Here is a 27,802-nt window from a genome sequence, read left to right on the forward strand (position 1 = left end):
CAAATACCGCTCATCGTTGAACTTCACCCCAGAGCTACAAAGTCAGAAACTCTGCAAGAGGGGCTGAGCAATGTGCCCTCTAGGTGATTCTGATGCACGATAAAGTTTGAGAACCACTGCTAGTCTCGTATATGGATTTTATATTTACTTCTCACCCCAGGTCCTGCCATTACACCTGTCTGGTCTCTCTCTTCCTTTTTCCCCATCTGTTGCCGTGCTTTCCATCTTTCTCTTCCTTTCCTTTTACTCCCTGGAGGGGATTTCAATATTTACGGCACCCGAGGTCTTCTACTGTATAGAAGCTATGACCATGCTTGAAACGCGTGCAGAACAGAAGCGAGGCATCTGGGTTGCCCAACTACAATGCCCTTGTTTTGACCCAGGAAATGTTGTGCAAGGCCCCAAGCAAGTTCGATGCCGAAATCTTGGTCGGACCATCTTAGGACATCCTATGCAATCCTCTGACTTTGAATTCTTCAGGCAGTGTGGGGGTATTTGGGGGGTTAGATACTCCAACTGTGGTAACTCACATGCTGATTTCTGTGAATGTGTTTGCAGGGTTCTCTTACATATCGTTTCAAAGTGCCATGAAGAAGGCTTGGATAATTATTTAAGATCCTTCATCAAGGTTTGTGGAATAAGCTTTCTCTGGGAGCAGTGTATTTTATGTGAGGATTCTGACTTAGGGCTGTATTTTCCTTCATTTGTAGTATAGCTTCCGACCCGAAAAACCGAACGCGCCTCAGGCCCAGCTGATACATGAAACTCTGGCCACTACGATGATTGCAGTGTTGAAACAGTCTGCTGACTTTTTGTCGATAAACAAACTGCTAAAGGTAAGGAACCAGGACACAAGGAACCATTTCGGTTCTAGTCTTTTCGTCATTTGCTCATGTGACCCTCCCCCCCCCACTTTTTTTTAGTGTTTGTTTATTTTTGAGAGAGAGAGCAGGGGAGGGGCAGAGAGGGTGACAGAGAGAATCCCAAGCAGGCTCCACGCTATCAGCACAGAGTCCGATGTGGGGTCGAACTCACGAACCCCGAGATCCTGATCTGAGCCAAAGTTGGACGCTCAACCGAGCCACCCAGGTGCCCCATCTGTAGAGAATTTAAGAGCAATCATAAGACAGACTAAAAGTTGGTTTCCTCTCAGCACCATGTGTAAGCAAATCCAAATAAAGTCTGTGATAAGATGCCCCTCCCCACACGGCAAACATTCCCACCGCATGCCCTTTGCACCTCACCGGCTGGCGCTGAGGTGGTACAATATTACCTTGTGCAACTTTGATGGTGAATTGCGATCACTTTAAAATGTTAAAGTTCAGAGATAAGGTCCATACTGATTTGTCGAACTTTGCTGAGCTTCAGGATTTGGGTAACTATTAAAAATTGATTTTATGTATTTGTTGGTTTATTTTAGTACTCGTGGTTTTTTTTTGAAATTATTGCAAAGTCTATGGCCACATACTTGTTGGAAGAGAATAAAATTAAGGTAAGTAGGCTAAGAATAATCTATGTTTGAAAATATTTATTTATTTTGACAGAGTGCACGAGCAAGGCAGGGGTAGAGAGAGAGGGAGAGGGAGAGAGAGAGTCAGCTCAGGGCCTGACGTGGGGTTTGATCCCATGAACCATGAGATCATGACCTGAGCCGAAACCAAGAGTCAGACATGTAACAGACGTAGCCATTCAGGTGCCCCAAGGATAATATTTAGCATAGGCAAAGAAGGCTAATCCTGTTCACAGGTAGCAATGATGCACAGATCCTCTTGTACCGAAGGGCTCTTAGCCCTTGACTTTGTCAATTTTGCCTAAGAAAACAAACCAAAACCAAACACCAATGGATGTATTGCATGAATCTGAGGTCTGACAGTTCATACATTTTCAAAGTCCTCAGAGGCTTGTTCACATGCATTCTTTCCTTTTTGTTATTTGCCATGTAAAATGCATTTTCTTTGAAGCTTGCCTGTTATCTTGTAGCTTAGAAATGTCTATGTTGAAACATTCATTTGGAGACCAAGTACCAGATCAGAAATCACCTCTTAGAAAGGTCTGACGCATGTATGACGTTCAAAACACCTTCTGTAATAGATGTGTTTCTGGAATGTGGCATATAGGTTGAGTTGTATTTTTAGATTCTCATAAAAGTACAAAGAAATTTTCTTAGTTCTAGCAATTACAGAGTCGAGATTTGTGAAATGTAAATATTCACCTATTTACCGTTTTCGTCAGACTTTTCACAGAATGGGTTTGCTGAAATTGTGTGTCAGGAAAAAAATCTGGGATGAAAATCTGGGATGTGGGTAGATCTCAGGAACATAATTCCAAAGTTGTTTTTTTTTTATTCTTAAAAAAAATTTTTTTTAACGTTTACTCATTTTTGAGAGTAAGAGGGACAGAGCATGAGTGGGGGAGGAGCAGAGAGAGAGAGAGGGAGACGCAGAATCCAAAGCAGGCTCCAGGCTCTGAGCCGTCAGCACAGAGCCTGATGCGGGACCTGAACTCACGGATCGTGAGATCATGGCCTGAGCTGAAGTCAGACGCCCAACCGACTGAGCCGCCCGGGCGCCCCCAAAGTTGGTTTGTTGATGATTTCAGTCAGTTCATTATAGTTCCTCTAAGGATCTGAAGTGTATGTTGAACTAGTGATGTCATCTTTAAGTTGGGAGAAAAGTTATACTCCAGTTAAGAAAAGCCACATTTATATCTGGCATGTGTTTGAAAATAAAAATAGCAATTGATTTAAACCTTTTGCAGCTCTGACTCTTTGCTATGTCTGTTTGATTTAAGCTTCCCAGAGGCCAGAGATTTCCAGAGGCATATCATCATGTCTTACATTCATTGCTTCTTGCGATAATTCCGCATGTGACTATTCGCTATGCCGAGATTCCCGATGAGTCCAGAAATGTCAATTATAGTTTGGCTAGCTTCCTGAAGGTGAGTTAAAGGCAGCCAGAACATGGTAAGGAGATATTCGCCACCAATATGGTCTTTTAAAGCCAAAGGAGAAAACTACCCACTTTCTAGAGACTCAGCTAGGTCTTTGTAAAATGCGGGAGAAACTTTTGACTGAATTCATCCATCAGTTTAGTAAAACAGCCAGGTTTGATCCCTCCCCCCCCCCCCCACACACACACTGAAATGCCTAATTAATTAAATCAGAGGTCCCATACAGGGGTGGCTTAGCCAGAAGGCATGTTTTGCTTGTTTCACGGGATGTTTTTTCAAATATATTAATTTAAGTGCCTTTAGGCGAGGCATGTACTTTCTAGGTTGCCACAGGCCCCACCACTCCTTAGTATACCCTTGACTCTTTATGCATTTAAATCACTTCTCTGACCCCTGTCGGCCTTTGAGTTTGCAACTCTGGAACGAAAGCAACCTGTTTGCTGATGTAACCGCAGTCTACATGTTATTAATCCACGTGAGGGAAGATTGTTCATTTCGGTCAGCGAGATGATTTTGTTTGAGAGATACCAGAAGCTCCTATATGGATGAAGAACCACGCATTTATCACTGTTCTGGTTTATCGTAGTTCTAGTTTTTTGGTACGTAAAGAGCAGTGCTAGAATGTAATTGTTCTATAAAGTGGGTGACAATATTTGAGTTGTTGCAGAGAAGGGGCACGGGTTTGTAAATGCGCTTAGTGTTTGCTTGCTCCTTTCTACTACCCATCTTCTCCCAGCCCTTCCTCATATCTCAGCCTCACGTAAAGAACCTCACGGTCGAGACTCCATCCAAGCAGTTTTCGTGTCTGACGTACCCTTGTTTTCCATTTTTTTTTAAATGTTTACTTATTTTGAGAGAGAGAAAGACAGCACGAGTCAGGGAAGGGGCAGAGAGAGAGAGAAAGAGAGAATCCCCAGCAGGCTTCGCACTGTCTGTGCAGAGCCCAACACGGGGCTCAGCGTCACGAACCTTGAGATCATGACCTGAGCCGAAATCAAGAGTCGGACGCTCGACCGACTGAGCCACCCAGGCGTCCCCACCTATCATTTTAAAGTAAATTGGGGCGCCTGGGTGGCTCAGTCGGTCGAGCGTCCGACTTCAGCTCAGGTCACGATCTCGCGGTCCGTGAGTTCGAGCCCCGCGTCGGGCTCTGGGCTGATGGCTCAGAGCCTGGAGCCTGCTTCCGATGCTGTGTCTCCCTCTCTCTCTGCCCCTCCCCGTTCATGCTCTGTCTCTCTCTGTCTCAAAAATAAATAAAACATTAAAAAAAAATCTTAAGTAAATTAAGGAGGACGCTATTTGAAATGTAAACTCTCAGTTTCTCCCATGGGGTTTAAACTTGAAAGCTACTATGTAAAGGGAATAAATAGAACACAGTTGATGTCATAGCTGTATTTACTTTATTTGAGTCACCATTTGCCTGTCTTCTCTGTGAAGATTCAGAGACAAGAGGCTGTCTCAGAAGTCACATTTCTTTTTATTTTATTTTATTTTATTATTTGTTATTTATTTTTTTATTTTAGAGAGAGAGAGAGAGAGTGGCAGAGGGAGAGAGAGAGAAAGGGAGAAAGAATCTTTTAATGTTTATTTTTGAGAGAGAGAGAGAGAGAGAGAGAGAGAGAGAGGGAGACACAGAATCCGAAGCAGGCTCCAGGCTCTGAGCTGTCAGCACGGAGCCTGACGTGGGGCTCGAACTCACGGACTGTGAGATCATCACCTGAGCCGAAGTCGGACGCTTAACCGACTGAGCCACCCAGGCGCCCCTGAAATCACATTTCTAATACGTATTCAAGGTAAAGTGTGATGACTGTTACTTGGAAAATAGAAACAAACTATAGTAGCAAGACCGGGACAGGAGGGTTTATGACCAGGAACTATGACCAGGGCCGAGAAGAAAAGTTCTTCTAGAAGAGTTGAAGGTGTTGCATGTAGAGGAGGGTCCACGAGCAAAGACGGAGAGATACGCGTGTTCCAGAATTGTTTAGGGATGAGCAAGCCTTGTGCGGCAGAGAGTTTAGGATGGAAGGCTAAGGAGTTTTGGTTTTGATCTGTATGCAATGGAGCAAGACCAAAGATTTTTTGTTGTTCACCCGTCCTTTACATGCCCCTGTGCTGCGTCTTACTGTGCTGTATTTTAATTATTTATCTTGTCTGTCTTTACCCCTGGACGGGGGTGAAGACCATGTCATATTCACGTTCGTATTTCTCTAGAACACTGTCGCAAGCACAGTGAGAAATGAGGTGCAAACAGAGTGGGTTCCTTCTGTTTCACAGGAATAGGCTAGGCACTAGGGAGAACATAAAAAGAAAGAGAGTCTTCCTGTTGTCCTATGTAGGTAAAATCGTAGGGAAATAATGAGTACAAAACAAGCTAGCGTAGAATATAAATGCTTCAAGGGGCTTGTGGGCCGGGGTGGCTAAGGAGGATGGGATTTCCCCGGGACATTGAGGAATGGGTAGGATTCGGCAGAAGAGTGCTGGAGTTACTAGCCAGGCCTGGCATGATAGCAACTAGCAGAATGACCCGCAGGCAAGTGTGAACAGCTATTAGGCCTGTCACGGAGGAAGGATGTTGTTTGTAAACCCAAGTTAGGTAACATATAGGGTCATAATGGCTTCAGGAGTAGAACTTCGTGATTCCTCACTTACAGACAACACCCAGTGCTCATCCCAACAGGTGCCCTCCTTAGTGCCCATCACCCACCCAGCCCATTCCCCACCCACCTCCCCTCCAGCAGCCCTCAGTTTGTTCTCTGTATTTAAGAGGTTTGCCTCCTTCTCTGTTTTTTATCTTATTTTTCCTTCCCTTCCCCTATGTTCATCTGTTTTGTTTCTTAAATTCCACGTGAGTGAAGTCATATGATATTTGTCTTTCTCTGCCTGACTTCTTCCGCTTAGCGTAATACATTCTAGTTCCACCCACGTCATTGCAAATGGCAAGATTTCATTCATTTTTGTAGTTGAGTGATATTCCATTGTATATAGATACCACATCTTCTTTATCCATTCATCCACCCGTCGATGGACATTTGGGTTCTTTCCATACTTTGGCTATTGTCGATAGTGCTGCTATAAACATGGGGGTGCATGTGCCCCTTCGAAACAGCACACCTGTATCCCTTGGATAAATACCTAGTTAGTGCAATTGCTGGGTCGTAGGGTGGTTCTATTTTTAGTTTTTTGAGGACCCTCCATACTGTTTTCCAGAGTGGCTGCACCAGTTTGCATTCCCACCAGCAGTGCAAAAGGGTTCCTCTTTCTCCACAGAGGAAGGATGTTTTAATAGGCCAAGACTTCACGGAACACAGAGAGAACCTTCTCTTTGGGTCTGAAATGTTTACATAGCCAAACCCCACTTTTCATCGCTAGCTGACCACCATATACTTCACTTAGAGCTTTTCAGATTGACCAAAATGAGTCCCTGTAGCTCAATAGATTATGTATATATGTGTATGTGTATAGCATATGTATTTGTGTGTATACATGCATATATATGTATATAAAGTATATGCATTTGTGCATGTATGTATATGTACGTACACACACATATATGGAAATACTTACATATATAAGAAAATTGTACAGTTGGGACCCAATTCCAACAATCAATCACTTGCCTTTTATCATGACAGACTTCTAGAATTACGTCACTGTTCATTTTGTTTTGGTTTCTATAGCGCTGTTTGACACTAATGGATAGAGGATTTGTTTTCAATTTGATAAATGACTATATATCTGGATTCAGCCCCAAAGATCCTAAGGTAAGTTATAAGGACGTATAACAGCTGTCAGACATTAGAGCTTGAGACCAAGAGTGACATTTATTCTCTGGAGGGTTTGGAACTGCTCTTTGTTTTTGTACTTTGCGGATATCTGTACCTCAACGCAGGGGATATTGGATGGTGTTTTGGGAGTCCCCAAGACCACCCACACGCTCCGTGGTTAACTAGAAAGACTCACGGGACTCAACATATACTTAGGGCGGTCTTAGTCACGGCTGACATTCATTAGAGTGACGCAGTAAGGCTGCTTAGCTGGAACAGTAAGATCAAAACCCAAGTGGAGTCCTTGGCAATTCTCATGCAGGCTTCCCGAGTGCCTTCCCTCCTGTGAAGGTCACACGGAGTCTCTCCAGCCTTGAAAACGCAGCCGCGTGCGTGCCACATTTCTGTTCAGGGAAGCCCAGTTGAGACTTGGAGTTCAAGTTTTTTCTCTTGGGGGCTGGTCACATATTGGAGACTGGTCAACCTTCCAGAGTCAGGAAAGGAAAAGAAAGCAATAAATCACATTGTTTGTACAAATAGAGCAGGCTGGCAGAGAAGGCACGACCTTATCATGTAGGGAGCATTTCAAAATCCAATTTCCCAAATGCCAGCCTGCAACCAACCTTGCAAGCAGGCATTTTTTTTTTTTTTTTTTTTTTTTTTTAAGGCGAGCAGCCTTGGGCCTGCTGTGTTAACTCTTTCCTACGTAGGCCACATCTCAAGGTATACTTAAACCACTGAACACTTCCGTTTTGGAAACTAACGCTCTGTGTTTCGTTATTAAAATAGTACGTGTCAACTAAACAGGAGTTCGTGTATAATTTCTTTCCCTTTAGGTTCTGGCTGAATACAAGTTTGAATTTTTGCAAACAATTTGCAACCATGAGCATTACATTCCTCTGAATTTGCCAATGGCATTTGCCAAACCGAAACTCCAGCGAGTGCAAGGTACGTGTTTGCATTTTCCATCACTTGAGAACGTGTTTTTCTTTTCTTTTCTTTTCTTTTCTTTTCTTTTCTTTTCTTTTCTTTTCTTTTCTTCTTTTTTGGCTAGTGCTAGCATAGTGTAATGTTTTCTAGGTAAACCTGTGAATTTAAAGGTAACGTCAGAATTGTTAGCTACGTGAAGATATGTTCATTTACAGTATCTGCATTTTCTTCATAGCGTCAGTGATAGTATTCATAGTGTGGAGAGATCAGGTGTATTACATAGATCGCTGCTTAAACACAGATGTCAGATACTAGTCAAATTGCTTTCTGTAGTAGTGTTTGGACTCTTAAATGAGACTAAATTAAGAAAAAAACCCATATGAATGCATTTCCACTGCAAGGAACGTATAAAGGCAGAGTGGAATCGTAATATGTATGTATTAAATGTTATCTCCGTTGCTAGTTTTATTGAATGCTTTGTTGTGTAGCACAATTCTTATGTTACTATGTTTTTTATTTGTCCCTTTTCTTTTCATATATTAATTAGATTTTTTTTCATTTGCGGTGGACCGTTTGACTTCAGTAGGTAGGTTTAACTCGGTTCACTCTAAAGTAGTTAACTGTCTTGAAAAACCATTGATTTGATGAATGGCTTAAGATGGACGGGGGGGGGGGGGGGGGTGCTTTGTTTGCTTATTCACATTCTCCCTAGCCACACACAGTGAGGCTTTAAGCTAACGTACTTAGAAAACCTAGGAGGTGGTGTATGAGGCAGTATATTTGTTTCCTCTTAAAATAAGCTTGAACACCGATTGCTTGCAAACAAGTTCCTGCTCAAGCCAGCAAGGGGACCGGAGGGTGTATCTATTCTTTGAGCCAGTGCCCTCTGTCCCAGGCTTCCCTCCCTCCTCTCCGACCCTGTCTAATGACTGCTTGGTGACAGTTTTGAAGGCGTGGATGAAACTACCTGATTGGATTTATTCAAAGCACTGAAGTGAAAAACCTACTGCCTTTGCAAAATCTCCCCACATAAAGCCCCCCCCCCGCCTGCTCAGTTATTCTTGGCCCTCGTGTGTAGAAAGTGGTGGGGGTTCACAAAAGAGGGTGACCAATGGCAAGAAGAAAATCAGCTGCCTTGGTCTCCAGGGGAGTAGCTGCTGAGCAGTGGTTTCAGTCATTGAATTCTAGCCAGCGTAAATGAAGGCAACATATTTAAGAAACCAAGCATCCCCGTTCAACCACTCCCGTGTTAGATTCTGAGCATGTGTGGCTCGAATACTTCCCTGTGATTTATTGGTAGCTATGAGGAAGTCCGAGAACAGAAGGGGTGGACGGATCATCAGGATTTAGGATTGAATCTGACTACTCACAGCACTTACTATGTCCTAACTGAATACATAGCATTATATTAACTGCTAAAGAGGAGGCCAAAAAAAAAAAAAAAAAAAAAAAAAAAATAGAAAACCTATCCTTCAGCTTTATGGCCTCATTCAAGTCAGGGGTAGGGTAGAGGAGAGGAAATACAGATTGTAAAAGTCTACCGTAGAAATTGCTAAACTTGATCACGATCCCTTGTGAGTAGTTATAAGGCAAGTCCCAACCAAGATATGGGCAGCGGGGATTTAAAATGGACTGAGGTCCAAAAGGGAGCGAAAGACCTAGTTCGAAGTGATTTTATGAAATCAAAGGTCTGTATTTGCTGATGAAGGGGGGTTGACATGCGTCCAGGCCGGGATGGAACATCTACTAGAATAGTCGATAGTTAATCCCATTAGAATGATTCAGTTGTCTTTGCCTTCTTTTTCCTACTTTTGACAAGTGTGAACAGATCAGTAATTCAAGCATTGTTGTATGGAGTCGGTCCAATTTGTAGTTGTAACTAAAGCTCTTCAGATCGAAAGAAATGTGTTAAGACATTGCCAAATATGGGATTCTTTCATTCTGGGTTCTATCTTAAGATTCCTAGGAGTTCAACAGAATGTAGGACAAAGAAATCTAGGGACTCTCTTACCCACTGACGTGATCATTAAGGCTATCACATACCCTAATTATGAGTGCGCCTGTCTTGTAAAAATTTTGCATGCTCCTTCTGTATGACAAAAGAATTGTTCACGTTTGTTAATGGCAAAATTATAGCTCTTGCGAGCATGACCACGTGTTTGCTAAGTAATAAACGCAGTATTTTAATGTTAAAGTAATTACTGTTTTTGTAAACGGGCTTTAAATTTCATTGTGCTGCAGATTCAAATCTTGAATACAGTTTATCAGATGAATATTGCAAGCATCACTTCTTGGTCGGTTTACTTCTGAGGGAAACCTCCATTGCTCTGCAAGACAATTACGAGATCAGATATACAGCTATCTCTGTCATAAAGAATCTTTTGATAAAACATGCATTTGACACTAGATACCAGCACAAGGTAAGGATGTCCGTATAATCAGTATCGCATTAGTCAATTTCTGCTGAGATAATTACATTAAAGATGGAGTCTTCAGTAAGGAACGTAATATGAGCATTGGCGAACTTACTTTTGTAAGTAAGATTTGTCTCAGTATGGTTAGGTTTTAAAAATACTGTTCAAAAAAAAATAAATAAATAAAAATAAAAATCCTGTTCATTAGGAGGTTGCCTGGCTGGCTCAGTCAGTAGACCATGCCACTCTTGATCTCAGGCTTTTGAGTTCAATCCCCACATTGGTGTGTGGGTCCTCCTTTTTTTGTTCTGTCTTTAATTTTTTAATGTTTGTTTAGTTTTGAGAGAGAGAGAGAGAGAGAGACAGAGCGTGAACGGGAGAGGGGCAGAGAGAGAGAGACACAGAATCCGAAGCAGGCTCCAGGCTCTGAGCTGTCAGCACCGAGCCCGACGCGGGGCTCGAACTCACAAACGGCAAGATCATGACCTGAGCCGAAGTCGGATGCCAAACCTATTGAGCCCCCCAGGGGGGCGTGGAGCCTACTGCAAAAAATAAATACATAAAAATAAAATAAAGTACCGTTCAGTTAACTATTGGAGAAAAACATTGGTTTCTCAAATCGTGTATAAAGAACAACATAACTGCTTCATGAACAACATAACTGCTTATGATTGGTACGTAAACTAATGATTTTTAAAAAATCATACACGGTTATGGCCACGTGCGTTCTTTCAAATATATAACTTAATATATGTGCTCAAGTCGGTTATATTATGGATTAAATGATTAGTAGTAAGACATGTTAACTATGTCAAATATGAAGTATGGACAATGAAGATTTTTCTCACTGAAAAAATGTGGATGTGGCTATAAACCTTATATATACACTACACCTTGTCTATGTGTGAAGGCCATAGCTGTAGTTGCTGTTGGCTGTACCTTTAACAAGTATTCTCCGCTCTTATTACCATTAAACCCTATGGGCTTAAAAAAGTAGGTTGCAGGGGTGCCTGGGTGGCTCAGTCGCTTAAGTGTCCGACTTCGGCTCAGGTCATGATCTCGCAGTCTGAGTTCGAGCCCCGCCTCGGGCTCTGTGCTGACGGCTCAGAGCCTGGAGCCTGCTTCGGCTTCTGTCTCCCCCTCTCATGCTCTGTCTCTCTTCCTCAAAAATAAATAAACATTAAAAGACATTTTTCTTAAGTAGAGTGCGAACTCTATGGATTTAGAGTGACCTAACTTACATACCTGGAATCAAATGCCTCAAGGTAACATCCTACTGTTTCGTGATTGATAATTTGTCCCACTGCCATTTTCAATGATGGAGCTAGAATGTATTATGCTAAGCTAAACAAGTCAATGAGAGAAAGCCAAATACTATATGATTTTACTCACATGTGGAATTTAAGATCAAAACAGATGAACATAGGGGAAGAGGGGGGAAGAGAAGAGAGGGAAACAGACCACAAGAGGTTCTTAATGATAGAGAACAAACCGAGGGTTGACGTAGGGAGGTGAGTGGGGGATGGGCTAAATGGGTGATAGGTATTAAGGAGGGCTGTGATGAGCCCTGGGTGTTGTATGGAAGCGGTGAAACACTGAATTCGAGTCCTGAAACCAATATTGCAGCGTATGTCAACTAATGAGAATTTGAATAAAATTAAATAAATAAGTAAAAATTTTTAAAAAAACCATTTTTTTAAATAAAATAATAACATGTCCCTTTGTTTTCACGTTCAAATACAAATAAAAGTTAGGAAATCATTTATTATTATAATCACTTTGGAACGCTGCCTCGGAGATAGGGCTTATTCTTTTTCTACAGTATTCCCATTTGTTCTTAATAAACAGAAAATGCCTGGGGCGCCTGGGCGGCTCGGTCAGTTCAGCCTGCGACTCTTGATCTTGGCTCAGGTCACTGTCTCACAGTTCGTGAGTTCCAGCCCCATATCTGCGCCATCAGCACAGAGCCTGCTTGGGATTCTGTCTCTCCTTCTCTCTGCCCCTCCCCCGCTTGTGCATGCGCTTGCTTGTTCGGTCTCGCTCTCAAAATGAATAAACTGAAAAAAATAAGTAAATAACAGAAAATGCCTGCCGGCTCCGTTCCACTTAAACTTCTTTAATTACAAAGGTTTTTTTGTTTGTTTGTTTGTTTGTTTCCTATCGATTTTGCTAATTCTCTTTATGTGATTCTATCTGAAAGTAAATTTAGATTCTATCTTAAAGTAGGTTTAAACTCGGCTTTAAGATGTGGTTTGTTACTGTGGTTTGCGTTGGTTTGGGGCACCTTATAACTATATAGTAACATCTGCCCACTTAGTACACTTCACTCCATCTTGTGCCATTTTCTTTCTTCGTGAATGTTCATGTTGACGTCACGCGAGTTAACCAGGAGAATGCATCTAAACGGACAGATCTCTCAAACGTCAGCCATTCCACCCAGACTTTGTCAAGCCTTTAAAACTGCCAGTTACCCCTGCTGCTGATGCCTAGTAGTACAGAAGAGAATCTTGTGCAGTGTGGAAGAAAAGGTCTTTAGCCATGATTTCAAAGGATTCGTGGGAAAAGTACAAGATAAACTTCCCCTCCCAGGAGCAGGAAGCTGTGTCATATTTACCCCTACCTCTTCAGATGAAAGTGAAGGAACATGGGATATCACTTGCGTCTTACCTCGACGTGGGATTTTAAATACTCTCTGTCACCTATTTGCACATTATTTCCTTTTTAAAATTCTGAGAACAGTATACGTACACACATACACACGTAACTATTGTTACCTGTAAGTAAGTTCAGCACTATGCCCCTTTGAGTATTTGAGGTTTTGGAGGAGGGGAAAGGTTGAAATGCTAAGCTCATTACCCTTTCAGGAGCTTCTAAAGCCCTCTTCTCTGTGTTCAAAGGCTTTAAACAGCTATTAAAAGACTATGAAATCCTCTCCAGTAGAACTTTGCTTCATGGGCCTGGTTAGCCAAAGCTTCAGTTCCTTTCTCTGTTGGGTCCAAAGAATTCACGGGTGGCCTGAGTCAGGGGTCATTTGTCAAAGACATTCAAGTAAAACGTATTCACCATTAATGATGATGCCAAGGTGAAGATAGAGGGGGAAGCGTTAGGCTCCCATAATTTTTTTAAGTGTGTGTGTGTGTGTGTGTGTGTGTGTGTGTGTGTGTGAGCAGAGAGAGAGAGAGAGAGTCCCAAGCAGGCTCTGCTCTGTCAGCACAGAGCCTGACGTGGGGCTTGATCTCATGGACCTCGAGATCATGACCTGAGCCAAAATGAAGAGTCAGATGCTCAACCAAATGAGCCACCCAGGCGCCCGTAGGCTCCCATAATTTTGGGGGGGGGTCTCCCAAAGTGAGCCCGAATAAATACGCAGTCAAGGAAAAAAAAAATGCTTCCAACGGAAAGGCTGCTTTGAGGTCCCCTTGTCATACTTGCTACTCCTCTTCCTCTCCTCCAGTGAAATTTTCAAGATGTCACTGGTCCCTATTCTGTGCTACTCGTAAACGGCGTTGGGAGATCTGGTAACTTGTTATAATTACTACGAGACCTCTTTCCTACTCAGAACAAAAACGTCCAATGATTGACATTTGTATCTGTTCCTGTACCCACTGCAAATGATGCTGACACCTAAGAGGATTGCAGTGCCTACCTGAGCTGTGGGCAGATTGTTTTGCTGTACTCCCTCCTCCCCCACCCCCCCCCACCTTTTTTTAAGTAATCAATGTACATGGTTAAAAAAATCAAAATGCTTCTCTCCATTCCTTATCCCCATGCCCCAGTTCATCTCTCCAGCAGTAGCTACTGTTGCCAGTTTTATCTACATAGTTCTGCTTTGTGCATGCACAGGCATATATGTATATGTATATATGTGTGTATGTATAATTGGAAGCCATTATGCGTTTTTCTTTTTTTATTTAATAATACATCCTGAAGAGTCTTAAAAAACCTGCATGTTATTCCACCAAATGGATGGATATACCTTATTTTATTTCTTTTTTAAGTAGGCTCCACACCCAACGTGGGCCTTGAACTCACAACCCCGAGATCAGGAGTCTCACTTTCCACCAACTGAGCCAGCCAGGCGCCCCTGGATAACACCTTACTTTAAACCATCTTCTAGTGCTAGATTCTTAGGTAGTTTTTTTTGTCTTTTGTGAGGGCAAGGCTTAATATGTTTTACACTGACTGTACGTTTCCCTGTGTTCCTGTTCCCCTGAGAGAATTGTAGTGTCTCCTTCCCTAGTGATCACTCACTATCCAACCAAAGTGGACTCGCATCTAGAAGCTATAATAATAGCAGCTGAAATTTACTGAGGACTTGCTGCGTGTCAGACAGTGTGTTAAATACCTCATGAATTAATATTATTATCCCCATTTTACCAAAGAGAAAACTGTGGTTCAGTGACTTGATCACAGCCTAGGAACAGGAGACCTGGAATTCACATCTGTCTAAAATCCACAGTCTGGGGCCCCCTGGGTGGCTCAGTCAGTTAAGTGTCCAACTTCGACTCAGGTCACGATCTCATGGTTCTTGAGTTCAAGCCCCGCATCGGGCCCTGTGCTGACAGCCCAGAGCCCGGAGCCTGCTTCTGATTCTGTGTCTCCCTCTCTCTCTCTGCCCCTCCCCTGCTGGCGCTCTGTCTCTGTCTCTGTCTCTCTCTCTCTCTCTCTCTCTCTCAAAAATAAACAATAAAACATTTAAAAAATGTTAAATCCACAATCTATGCTCTTAGCCACTAGACCGTACTACCTGTCAGATCCAAAGTGGGACACTGAAAAACTAGGGAACTGCCAAAAAAGAGTGATCATGATGGTGAAAAATCTTGAGACCAAAGTTATGTGAAGAATGAAGGAGGGGCGCCTGGGTGGCTCCTCAGTCAGTCAAGCATCTGACTTCAGCTCAGGTCATGATCTCCCGGTTCGTGATTTCGAGTCCCCTTGTCAGGCTCTGTGCTGACAGGGCGGAACCTGCTTAGGATTCTCTCTCTCTCTCTCTCTCTCTCTCTCTCTCTCTCTCTCTCTCTCCCTTTCTCTCTCCAAATAAAAAGAAAAAACTTAATAAAAAAGTAATAAAGGAAAGTAACTAGGGCCATTTGGCCATGCCAAGGATGAACGAAATGATTTCGGGGTAACAGTCTTTAAATGCTTAGAGAGTTGCCATGTAAGAGTGGAAGCATCCTTACTCTTTGTCGCTCCAAAGGGCAGAGCTATACCTAGCGGGTAGAACTTACAAGGACTAAATCAGCTAAACGGCCTTTCTGACAGAAGCCAGGAAGAGGCTGGTGTGTTTAAGGACAAGTGTAAAAGTTAACCATTTGTCAGGGATGCGGGTAAGGGCCGTTCCTGTCTTGGACTGCACTTGGACTAGATCATTGGTTCTCAAACCTCCGTGCACATCAGCATGGTCTGGGACAGGTTCCCAGAAATAATGAACAATATGCAACATTGTTCAAACTCAAGGAACCATGAGATACTGTTACTCTGTATTCCGTAGGTTGACTACTGAGCCCTCGAGGCCTTACCTAAGTCTCCAGACAGATGTCCCAAAGTCATGAAATGCGGAGGGCAACTTTTATGCCGTTGCAACCACAGTTTTTGCTGACTTGAGTACATCTTGGATGAGGAATGTCTAGAGCTGAGAAAAGCAGTAAATACATTTTCATAAGAGGGGCGCCTGGGTGGCTCAGCCGGTCAAGCGTCTGACTTTGACTCAGGTCATGATCTCATGGTTCGTGGGTTCGAGCCCCACATTGGGCTGTCCCCTCTCAGCAAAGAGCCCATTTCAGGTCCTCTGCCTCCCTCTCTCTCTGTCCCTCCCCAGCTCAAACGCGTGTGTTATCTCTGTTAAAAATAAACATTTATAAAATATATATATTTTTATAAGAGGTACCACATTAAGACTACTAGTGGCCTGTGGATAAATAAATATTTATTTACAAATATATTAATCTCCCAAGTCTTCCAATTGACTCAAGAGGCCAAGATCACATTATATATATATATATATTTTAATGTTTATTTATTTTTGAGAGAGAGATGGAACATGAGTGGGGAAGGGGCCGAGAGAGAGGGAGACACAGAATCCGAAGTAGGCTCCAGGCTCTGAGCTGTCAGCATAGAGCCCGACGTGGGGCTCGAACTCATGAGCTTCGAGATCATGGCCTGAGCTGAAGTTGGATGCTTAACCGACTGAGCCACCCAGGCACCCCCAAGATCACATTATCTTCATTGCCTTGATCAAAACAAAAAAAAACGTTTCTTTAAGGAATAGAGTAACTCACTATTTTTCATTTCTTCTGTTTGTTCATCCATTCAGCTTAACGTGTATTGACCATCTTTTCATCTGGCCAGGCACTGGGGTTGAAGCAGTGAGCGAGACAGGCACAATCCCTGTGCTCATGTAAACTCAGCCCTCCCCAGCTTCAGATTCTGTGCCTCCCTCTCTCTCTCTGCCTCTCCCCCGCTCAGGCTCTGTCTCTCTCATAAATAAACATAAAAGCAATTTTTAAAGAGTAAACTTTTGCCCTGTACTTTATGTAGTTACGTTTGAAGGAGGTGATTTGACTCTGTATCATGTGTAAATCCAAATACCAAGAAAGTTCGGCGGTAGTTAGTTTTGAGACCGTGAGTACAAACAGACTCCTGCTTCCCTAATTTGTTGAGGATATTAGCCCCCTTTGAGCCTTAAAACTGATAGACGGGGCCAACTTTATTTGTGATGTATGCATATTGCCTGCCTACTAAGCTTTTGGTCATTCTTTTCCAGAACCAACAAGCCAAAATAGCACAGTTGTACCTCCCGTTTGTTGGACTGCTCTTGGAAAATATACAGCGATTAGCTGGTCGAGACACTATGTACCCTTGTGCAGCCGTGCCCAGTTCTGTAAGTAGCAATGTGTTCCCGCTGATGTTTTATCCTGTTTTATTGAATGCGTTTAGAATTGGGGTCCTGTGCTCTGTGGTCTCTGTCTTCATCATCCCTCTTCATTCCATTTTTTGACTTCTGCATACTTTTTTTCTAGAGCAGCGCTCCTCAAACTTTAACGTGCCTACGATCACCTGGGGGATTTGTTATAACAGAGATTCTAATTCAGTAGGCCTGGGGTGGCGTTTGAGGCTGTGTATTTCTAAGACCCTTTTGGCTGCCTCTGGCTCAAGGACCCCACTTTTTTTTTTTTAATGTTTATTGATTTTTGAGACAGAGAGAGACAGAACATGAACGGGGGAGGGGCAGAGAGAGAGGGAGACACGGAATCGGAAGCAGGCTCCAGGCTCCGAGCCGTCAGCCCAGAGCCCGATGCAGGGCTCGAACTCATGGACCGCGAGATCGTGACCTGAGCTGAAGTCGGACGCTCAACCGACTGAGCCACCCAGGCGCCCCTCAAGGACCCCACTTTGAGTAACAAGGTCCCAGAGAGTACCAGGAATCCCTTGTACCCAGTGTTGGTTGTTAAGATTTGTTATTTGCCTTCATATATTTATTCAACTGGAAAACTGAATGAAAAGGTTCCTCCTTTCCCAAATGTTAGGCACCAGGGGTTAAACCGTATTCCTTTGCTTCTCCCTTCCCAGGACAGCCTTCCTTCGTTTCTTCTTGATGAGCTGCTGTTTGCTCAGCCCAATTGGTCTGTGCTTTTTTTCTCCCTTTAGAATCTTAGCATTAAAAGGAACTTTGGAGGGTGGTCAGTCTCCCATTTGGCAAAAGAACGTTTTACCATTGTGATAATTAAAACTGTCCTTCTCACGTTAGGCCTGAAAGGTTCTCTGATCTACTTGTCCTGGTTTTGCATTCTTAGAGTTACGTAGAACACATCTATTCCCACCTCCACATGATACCCCTTACACAAGTGCCTTCTAAATTTTTCTCCAGGCCAGATATCTCCACTTCATCATGTGTCATTCTAAAACCCTTTACAATCTTGGTTACACGTTTCTGGATATGCTCCATTTTACTGATCACCCTATTAAAATGTGGTGCTCAGGGGCGCCTGGGTGGGTCAGTTGGTCGGGCGTCCAACTCCTGATTTCGGCTCAGGTCACGATCTCGCGGTTCGTGGGATCGAGCCCCGCATCAGGCTGTGCGCTGACAGTGTGGAGCCTACTTGGGATTCTCTCTCTCCCTCTCTCTCTCTCTCAGCCCGTCCCCTGTGCGCACTCTTTCTCTCTCTCCCTCAAAGATAAATAAACTTCGGGTAAATAAAGAAATAAATAAAATGTAGTACCCAGAACTGTACGCTTTTTAGCCATTAAGTCCTGCCCTGTCCCCGCTCCGTGTTCCATAATGGCCCAAGATCACCCTCACGCTTTCAGTAGCCGTGTCATTTTGTTCGGTGGCAGGTTAAACCGTGTCCTTCACAGCTGCCTTTGGAAACCACCCCGATCAAATGTCCTAGTCGCTTTGTCAAGCCAGCCTTGGGTTCCTGAGAAAGCTGCTCGTGAGCCTCCCCGATGGCTCGATCACCTATAGCTTATTGCGGAAATGGGCTCCGTGCAGGTGCCACATTTCGGTGACTGGGTTCCAGGCTGCTCTTTCTTCACAAACGCAGTAACTCCTGCCCAGGCTCACGCCACAACATTGGACAGTGATGTTGGGAAATATCTTACTTCTCTCTTCTTTTCTTCTGTGGCTCAAGCTCACCTAGGGCTTCCGGTCACGCCCACCCTGCCAGCATCGCCCCTGGTACCAAGGAAGAGAACTGAACCGAGACTAGACTGCAGTCAGTTATAGCTTTTACCAGCCACCCAGAGTTCAAGTACCTGGCCAGAGGCCATGCTGGCCACAGTATGCTAATGTCCCATTTTAAAGAGGTGTCCCCTAGGGGCGCCTGGGTGGCTCAGTCGGTTAAGCGGCCGACCTCGGCTCAGGTCATGATCTCGCGGTCCGTGAGTTCGAGCCCCGCGTCGGGCTCTGTGCGGACAGCTCAGAGCCTGGAGCCTGTTTCGGATTCTGTGTCTCCCTCTCTCTGACCCTCCTCCCCCGTTCATGCTCTGTCTCTCTCTGTCTCAAAAATAAATAAACGTTAAAAAAAAATTAAAATAAATAAATAAATAAATAAATAAATAAATAAATAAAGAGGTGTCCCCTAAATACCAATAGCGATACCTGACTCGGACTTCCACAGTGAGCTTTGTTTCAAGTTAGGGTCCCATCTCCTTCTGTTCATTCCGATTTCTCTCCTCCTCGTGGGCACGTTTGTTTAAATGACCTCGTTCTCACGCTGTGTTACAGGCATCCAGGGATGAGTTTGCCTGCGGCTTCACTTCACCTACAAATAGAGGGAGTCTGACCGCTGACAAAGACACGGGTACTTCAGTCCTTTAAAGATGATACATCGCATGGCTGTTTAGAAATGCACCCTGTGCTTCTCTGGGGTGGTTTTTTTTTTGGGGGGGGGGATATTTCATAATAAAAACTATACATAGCATGATCTCTACTGAAGTTTAATTCAAATCTGACTCACACTGGCGGCCACTCTTTTTGTTTAAGTTTCCTTATCTCAGCCTGTTGAAAATGGAGCTTTGGGAGACTGACAGAAGAGGGGATAATGAGAAAAACACTGCCTTCCAATCCTCTTATCTGTCTCCAAGCTGGGACAAGACGGTTCCCTTTTCTGGGCCCAAGTCTCCTTATCCGTAAAATTATCTCTAAAAGTGTGTGGCTTTCATTTATTACTTGCAAGGAACTTCTTGTAGCTTCATACATAGTAAAGTATTTCAAGAGGTAAAGAAAAAAAAATCACCCTATGTTAGGCTTAGGGCATTTTGATACAATATAGAAATTTTACCTTTTAGATGACCAAGATCTATTCCCTAACATCTATCTGTATTTTAATTAACCAAGTACTTACTTTTAAAAATGTTTTTTGACCGTTCTTCCTGTTGGTGATAAGGACTTGGCTTTTTTCCAGCTTATGGGGCTTTTCAAAATGGACATGGGATTAAGAGGGAAGATTCGAGAGGTTCCCTCATCCCGGAAGGAGTAACAGGACTTCCAGATCAGAGCGGAACTGTTGAAAACGTAAGAACCTAAATATATGGGATAACCCTAGTAATACGTTAGGCGACGACAGCCTTTCTTTTTATGTAAGTAAAAGGCTTTCGAGTCTCCTGTAGTCTATCCTGGACCTGTGAAAAGCATCCCATAATAATTCTTGGACGTTGTGGTGGTTCCTTCCTATTGTGGCAGCTGCTACTTGGATATTTAAAACTGTTTATGGAGGAGAAGGCATTCATCATTAAGAGTTCTGACTTTGAATACCTCCTTGAATCCTCACACACTGTAACCTGTTCTAGATAGGGCAGGTTCAGGTTTAAAATATCGAATGCACCTTGTCATTTAAATCCCTTCCTGGCGGGGTTAATTCAGCCTCTCGTGCTTTCGTGGTAGAGTCGTTAACATGGGAGCAAAACAGATTAGGTCCTCAAATTGATGATCTCAGTGTCCCAGCATCACTTAATCAGAATACAGTCTCTAACATTAAAGTTTGGGATATGTCTGCCTTGAACCAGAAGAAACCTCATTTTAGACCAATACAGCCTTGTCACACTGCTATGTAAGATCGTAGAATCATATAAAATTAGGCTTAGAATAAATTCCAGGGCGCCTGGGTGGCTCAGTCGGTTAAGCGTCCGACTTCAGCTCAGGTCATGATCCCGTGGTTCGTGGGTTCGAGCCCCATGTGGGGCTGTGTGCGGACAGCTCAGAGCCTGGAGCCTGCTTTGGATTCTATGTCTCCCTCTCTCTGCTCCTCCCCCACTCACGCTCTGTCTCTCTGTCTCAAAAATAAATGAACATTAAAAATAAAATGAAAAAAATAATAATAAATTCCAACTCAATTTACAAATGAAAGCTGGGGTCGTGACACAGCTGTGGCAGGCCAGATCTGAACCCGGGTTTTCTGATTCGAGCAATGTTTCTCCTATACCACGGCATTCTTGGTGGGCATCAGAATAACCTGGGGGGCTTAATAAAAACAGATGGCTGGGCCTCACCCCCAGAATTTCTGATTCAGCCTGGGATGGGGCCTGCCAATTTGTACTTCTAAGTTGCCAGGTGATGCTGATGCCGCTGGCTGGGAACCCACCCCTTGAGAACCACTGGAATATACTTCCTTGAGCCTTGGGGTAAATAGTACTTTATTCACAAAGGTTCCCATTTCACGTCATTTAGAATTATGTCAACAGGCGCTGTCACAGGTAAGGCAGATAAAGGACAAAGAGGTTAAAGAGACTTGTGAATAATCTTTGGATTATTAATACTCTTCTTCATATAAATCCCCGAACAAGTCAGATCTTGTCATGCTTAACAACTGATATTTTAACAAAAGTCATTAAATAATAGGAACATCGCTACTCTGTAGAAGTTCTAGTTTTGAAGCATCACTGGGTTCTCCTTGGTGTAATTATCGTGTATTATTAGCTCTTTTTTAAAACTAGAGGTTTCCTGGCCTATTATTTGTAGGGTGGGTTTTAAGAAACTCTGAAAGATTCAAATGAAAGCATTTCTATGCTTCCGTATGCCTTAGTTAAGTTCCTCCATGCAAAAGCTGTTTTTCCTGGAAGAGCCACATCTGATTATTTAAATGTTTTTACTACTGCTAAAACCCACAGAACTTCTGGGAACAAAACAGGGTGTTCATGGCTATTCTGTTGGTGAAGACCGCAGGGTGATTTCTAGTGCTAATATTCTACGCAGTAGCAGCAAAGATTCGGCTCATGCACCTTCTAAGTATGATTAAAAAAAAAAAAAAAAAACAACCTGGGGTTTAGGTTTAGAATCTTCCCAAACAGGACTGCGGATACAAGCAGTTATTGAGTTGGGGTGCCTGGGTGGCTGAGTCGGTTGAGCCATGATCTCACAGTCGTGAGATCGAGCCCTGCGTCAGGCTGAGAATCTGCTTAAGATTCTCTCCCTCTCCCCACCTCCCTCTGCTCTTCCTACCCCCTCCAAACAAACAAAACCAAAAAGCCCGCAAATGGTTGAGTTCAAGGCTGTGGGAAACTACAGTACCGATATTGTTTCACAAAAGTCCTGTCTTTGTGTTGCAGACCCGACAGAGCTCTGCAAGGAACAGTATGTCCCAGTATAACCGACTGGATCCGTATGAAATCAGAAGCCTCTTAATGTGCTACCTGTATATAGTAAAAATGATTTCTGAAGGTGAGTTGCCAACAGATTAAGCACGATCTCTCCTACCCACTCACCCTCCCAGGTTCGTGCAACAAATACTCGATCGTCATCGGTAGGCAGAATACATGCACCGTAGAAACACATCTTTGGAGACCCTGACCTTTATGTGTTGGCTGTATTTTTAATTTCACATAGGATCGTTTGGGCCATACAGGTTTGATTCTTTGAATTAACTTTTTTCAATTTCAAGTTTAATTTCTAAGATGAGACCATCGTTTTAGACGTGCTCAGCGTGTTTCTTCAGGCAGCACTTATAACACGTTAAATGACCGATGTAAACAGGAGGAAACCATAATAAGCGGAAGTCATATTTAATACTTTAGCTTTTATTTGACCCAGGATTTGGAACACAGAAGCAAACAAAAAGACAGGAGGGGGTTTTCCGAGGGGAACGAATGCCGGTGTTATCTTCACAGAACCACTGTATCGCACTGGACAGTGTCGAGTTCGTTTTCAGCCTCCGTTTTGTTGTCCCTCGGTGTTCTGTTGTATTATTTGCTGGTATTACCAGTTCTTTATATGATAGGATAACCAAAGGATTTTCATAAACTGCATGTCCTCTGGAAATAAAATCAGAAGGTTATCTTATTCCAAAATACCACATTTATTTACACAATTCCTTCCCTTCTTCCTTTTCTCAGTATTTTTACTAAAAAACCTGTATGCAGGAATGAAGAACATAAAAGCACCTGGGTTCTGATTATTATTATATCTTACTTATTTTCTATTTTTTGCTTTATTCTTAGTCAATATTACTTTAAATCTTCTTTTATAATAACTTAGGATATAAAAACATGAAATAATTTGATAGCTACCTAGCTAGAGAGACATTACAAAATAACTAGAGGGGCGCCTGGGTGGCTCAGTTGGTGAAGCGTCCAACTTCGGCTCAGGTCATGATCTCACGGATGGTGAGTTTGAGCCCTGCATCAGGCTCTGTGCCGGCAGCTCAGAGCCTGGAACCTGCTTCAGATTCTGTGTCTCCCTCTCCCACTCACACTCTGTCTGTCTGTCTCTCAAAACTGAACAAACATTAAAAAATAATAACTAGATATGGGGTACCTGGATGGCTCCAGTCTGTTAAGCATCTGGCTTCGACTCAGGTCACGATCTCACAGTCTGTGAATTCGAGCTCCACACAGGGCTCTCTGCTGTCAGCACAGCTCTCTGCTGAAGCTCTCTGCTTCAGATCCTCGGTTCCCCTCTCTGCCCCGCCCCTGCTCGCGTTCTCTCATGCTCAAAACATAAATAAATAAAGCATTAATAAAAATAGCTAGATATGGGGCACGGGCACCTGGGTGGCTCAATCGGTTAAGCATCGGACTTCGGTTCACATTAGGATCTCACGGTTCATGAGTTTGAGCCCCGCATAGGGCTCTCGATGTCAGCACAGCGCCCACTTCGGATCCTGTGTCCTCTTCTCTATGCTCCTCCCCTACCTGCTCTCTCTCAAAATGGTTAAGTAAGTAAGTAAATAAGTAATCCTAAAAATAGCTAGATACTAATAACAAATACTAGAATATATTAATCAAATAGCAAAACAACTATAATCCTTAAGTTCTAAGACTATACGATTTAGAATAAAAATCAAAGATTATACTGAGACTATATAGGATGTCTTCCCTTGTTTTGGTAAAGAAATCAATAAAGGGAGATCATTTTCAATGCTGGCGGTATTTCATTCTAAGAGATAATGGATCGGTTAAACAACTACAGCCACAGCTCCCTGTTTTTGTTGTCCTGCAAGGCAGAAAGTGGGCATGTGCGGATAGTGACTGCGGCTGTGTGCGGGGCTTCTGTTCAGGGGGGTAATGACGATATTCTAACCCTGGGGGGATGGTTTTACATCTCTCTGAAAATACTATAAACTGTTGTCTTGTGCACTGTTTAAATGGGCCGTGTTATATGGCACATGAATTTTCTCAATAAATGTTTAAAAAAAAAAAAAAAAGGCCCAAAAGACACATGAAAAAAAAACCCACGACAACAGAAAAAAAAGAAAAAAGAAAAAAAAAAAAGTCGTTGAATACCACCCCAGCCCAGGGAAAGTAAGATGGGCGCAGGGGGAGGAAGAAAAGGAGGAGGGGGAGAGGTACTGATGACTGGTTCTTCTCTCCTCCACTCTGGTTGGCGTATGTGTGTGCACACGTGCACACACACGCCGCTCTGGTAGCCAGTGACGAGCTTCTGGCTGCCTTTTCAAAGTCATGGGTAAGACCATAACTGCTTTGTTTCTTGAGAACTTCATAGTTCTTGCTTCTCTTGTAAACGTTGACCGTGCTTGTTGAAAATCTGTGGTCTTTGTTCATTAGGTTTTTCTTTCCTCTGCTCTTGCTTTTTGATGTTTAAAAGCACATTCCTCATAACTCATATACGGTCTGTGTCGTATCTCCTCTTTATCTTTTGTACGTGTAAAGTCCTATTCATCCTGTTCTGAAAAAAATCCGCTTCTGGATCTTTCTCAATGGATGTATCCTAGTTACGTTGTCTTGCCTGGTAAATATTTTAGTCAATCTATGTACATTTAAGTGTTGAACTCTCACAAGTCCACACTCTTGAGGTCCTCTCTTGGCTTTCGATTCATAAACAGTAGCAACTTAAGTTCAACAAAAAAGACGGTAGACCTCTACATTTTTATATGGAGGTCGAACACTTCTAGAGAATGAACGTCGTTCTCTCTTTGTGGCTGTATTTGATTTTGATTCACTGGCAATAATTCACCGTTTTGATGTCTTAGTCATTTGCCCAACTTGTTTTGTTCTTGTTGTGCATATTATTTCCTGAGAGATGGAATCAGACTCAGGGGTAAGAAATGGAATCAGGGTCACGGGTAAGAAACGGAATCAGGGTCACGGGTAGGAAACGGAATCAGAGTCAGGGGTAATCAGTTACACAGTCGGAAGTGACAAGAAAATTGTCCTCTTGTTAAAGAAAAACATTTTTCTTGAGAGGACGAGGGGAAGTTACTTCTCCCTTTTTTTGGACTGTACCCTGGCTTTTCTCTTTATTCTGACGCTTTGGGTATCATCTTGAGGCTTGTTGGCACCATACCCTGCACCTGTAGGTTCGTTAGTGTTCTTCACAGTGAATCGTTCGGTGGATTGTTCATTGGAAGCTGTCTGGTTCCCGCCGTCTCTTACAGGAAACCCAGTGCCGCGTTGCACATCACCAGCCATTAGTCTTCTTTTCCCACCACTTTTTCCGCCAGAGTCAACAAGAGGTACACTTAAAGGGGAATCTTCCTTTGTCTCTATAAAAGAGGAAAAGATGCTACGTCTAGTATAAGTAGGCATATTTTCCTCTGAAGTTTCAGACACCAATTTAACAGGTGGGTTTTCTGAGGCAGAAGGACTGGAAGGGGCCCAACAGAAGCCCACCCGACTTTTGCACTTCTGTGTGAAGGTCCTGTGTGTTGAGATGTATTTCCTTTTTGGCTGGCCGAACTTTTCTTCCTGATTGTCCGAACCCTCGTGAAATCCATACCCCTTTTGAACATTGGGTGTAGGTGTTAAAATTAAACTTTCAGGGGACTTCGGGTTGGCACTGCTCTCTAAGGTGGACTTACTGCCTTGAGAAGAAATCATCTCAGGAGAGGTCTCTGGCACCTCAAAGAGGTCCTGACTGTAAAACGGGACCGGAAACTTCGAACTCTCTTGCGATTCCTTTTGAACTCCGGATTTCGGCTGGTCGGTATCTGATTCCTGTGTCGATTTCATGGGCGGATGCCCCCGAGCTCCTTGACCAAACGCCCTGTCCGAAGGAACTGGCAGAGTCGCTTGAGTACAAGGAATTAAGTCCTCGTCGCTACTGAGAGAAGCGTTACGCTGTTGCTCGGTCATTCTCAGTTTTGCAGAAAGCCTTTTGTTTTCTTCTCTTAAGTTATTCCTTTCTGCGGTAAGCTCCATAATAAAGTGAAGGTTTTGTTGCTGGATCCCATAAAACTCATGCTGCAGTGTGTTCCTGTAGGTCTCGTTTATTAAACAGCGCTCGCATTCTTTCGAGTTTAACTGATCTCGCAAGTCACGAATGGTGCTGTTGAGGACTTTCTGTTGCTCGGTCAGCTCTTTAATTTTGGCTATGGAGCCCGACCACCTTCTGTCAGCCAATCGCGCTTTCCTCAAACTGGCTAATTTTGCCTGTAAACGGCGTAGCTCTTTGTCATGGAGCTCTTTGAGCCTTAGCCAGGTCTTTTTAAATTCGTCAGACGACAGATCACATACACTAAGCTGTAATTTCTCTTTTCCCGAAGGTTTCTTGCCACCTCCCCTGTTTCCTCTCCCCGCGTTCCCTCCCTGCATCATGTCTCACCGATTTGGGATTTAGAAACGGTTGAGACGGGCCAACGGCTTGACAGCGCCTTCGCGACCGCCCACAAAATGGCGGAGGGGCTGCTGGCTAGAACTAGGCCGCGGCACGAATGAGGCCTTCACCCGTTTTACAGACCCTCTCCGACGCTCTCTCGGGGCACAGGGCTGGCACAGGGGCGGCTCACGGCTGGACAGAAAGTTCTGGTGTTCCGGTGGAAAGGGGGCACCAGACTTTCGGTGGGAAAATCTGGTGCACGGGAGCGGGAAGATGGCGCCTCCACGCTGCCCCTTTGAGGAGAGGCCGGAAACCCAGTGGCTTCTGGGTTATCTGCGCTTCTGTGAGCGGAGACGCAACCAAACGCAGGAAGCAGGGGAGACCGGAAGTCACTGCTGGGATTATTTTTTTTTAAAACAAATCTAATTTGACCTTATTTTAGCATTTTTATTCTTGAGGATCCGTGTTTTGTAATCACTGGAAACTGTAAATACTCATGGTCTTAAAAACAGTTGGAACTAAAGGCAAAATCCCTACGTTCCTCCCTCCTCCACCCCCCTCCCCATAGCCGACAGGGCCAAGTCTTCCATCCCTATCTTGCCCAGGTTGTAGCTGGGCTGGCAATTTTGTCGTTTGCCGCTTTGGCCACAACCTATACGATTTTTACGTTGAGAAGAAGAGCTAGGGCACTATTACAGCTGAGTAACCTAGGAAAGGAATGGAGAGGGGCACCTGCCTGGCTCAGTGGTAGGTAGAGCTTTGCCACTCTTGATCTCGGGGTTGTGTTTCCAGCCCCACCTTGGGTGTAGGGATTACTTAAAAATAAAATCTAAAAAAAATAACAATAAAAAATAAAGGAGAGTTAAGTGGCGGCAGCCTTTCGTCTCCTCCTCCCCCTCTTCCCCCTCTTCCCTCTTCTCCTTCTTCTCCTTCCTCTTCCTCTTCTTCCTCTTCTTCCTCTTCCTCGTCGTCGTCTTCTTCTTCTTCTTCTTCTTCTTCTTCTTCTTCTTCCCCTTCCCTTTCCCCTCCCCCTTCCCCCCCTTTTTTTAAAATCTCCCTAAGTAGCTCTTTGGAAGTAAAGAAAGCAAGCCAAAAGAGAAGTATATGCGATAGGTTGTAGGGAGTTTTATATCTGAAACAGTTTGATATATGTGCGTGGACATATGGTTAAAAGATAAACAGCATATTTTTAAGAGTTTATTTGAGCAGAAGTTGACTAGAATCAGGTAGCATTCAACCTAGCAGATAAAATTCCT

General features: G+C 43.5%; 1 protein-coding gene across 5 annotated transcripts in view; it reads left to right on the forward strand.

Moving 5' to 3' along the window:
* DOCK11 (dedicator of cytokinesis 11) overlaps positions 1 to 27,802 on the forward strand; it is a 195,112-nt gene that overhangs the window by 108,417 nt on the left and 58,893 nt on the right. For 3 of the 5 annotated variants that reach the window (XM_027054306.2, XM_053201592.1, XM_027054304.2), the window contains exons 25-36: positions 559 to 628; positions 711 to 836; positions 1,421 to 1,492; positions 2,791 to 2,937; positions 6,627 to 6,710; positions 7,550 to 7,661; positions 8,191 to 8,229; positions 9,885 to 10,063; positions 16,821 to 16,937; positions 19,284 to 19,359; positions 19,963 to 20,072; positions 22,103 to 22,214. In XM_027054306.2, coding sequence (XP_026910107.1) covers positions 559 to 628; positions 711 to 836; positions 1,421 to 1,492; positions 2,791 to 2,937; positions 6,627 to 6,710; positions 7,550 to 7,661; positions 8,191 to 8,229; positions 9,885 to 10,063; positions 16,821 to 16,937; positions 19,284 to 19,359; positions 19,963 to 20,072; positions 22,103 to 22,214 — 1,244 coding nt within the window. The remainder of the gene's footprint in view (positions 1 to 558; positions 629 to 710; positions 837 to 1,420; positions 1,493 to 2,790; positions 2,938 to 6,626; positions 6,711 to 7,549; positions 7,662 to 8,190; positions 8,230 to 9,884; positions 10,064 to 16,820; positions 16,938 to 19,283; positions 19,360 to 19,962; positions 20,073 to 22,102; positions 22,215 to 27,802) is intronic. The other 2 variants (XM_027054307.2, XM_027054305.2) reach the window with 1 other exon arrangement.

Source organism: Acinonyx jubatus, chromosome X (genome assembly GCF_027475565.1).
Source record: "Acinonyx jubatus isolate Ajub_Pintada_27869175 chromosome X, VMU_Ajub_asm_v1.0, whole genome shotgun sequence".
Lineage (NCBI taxonomy): Eukaryota > Metazoa > Chordata > Mammalia > Carnivora > Felidae > Acinonyx > Acinonyx jubatus.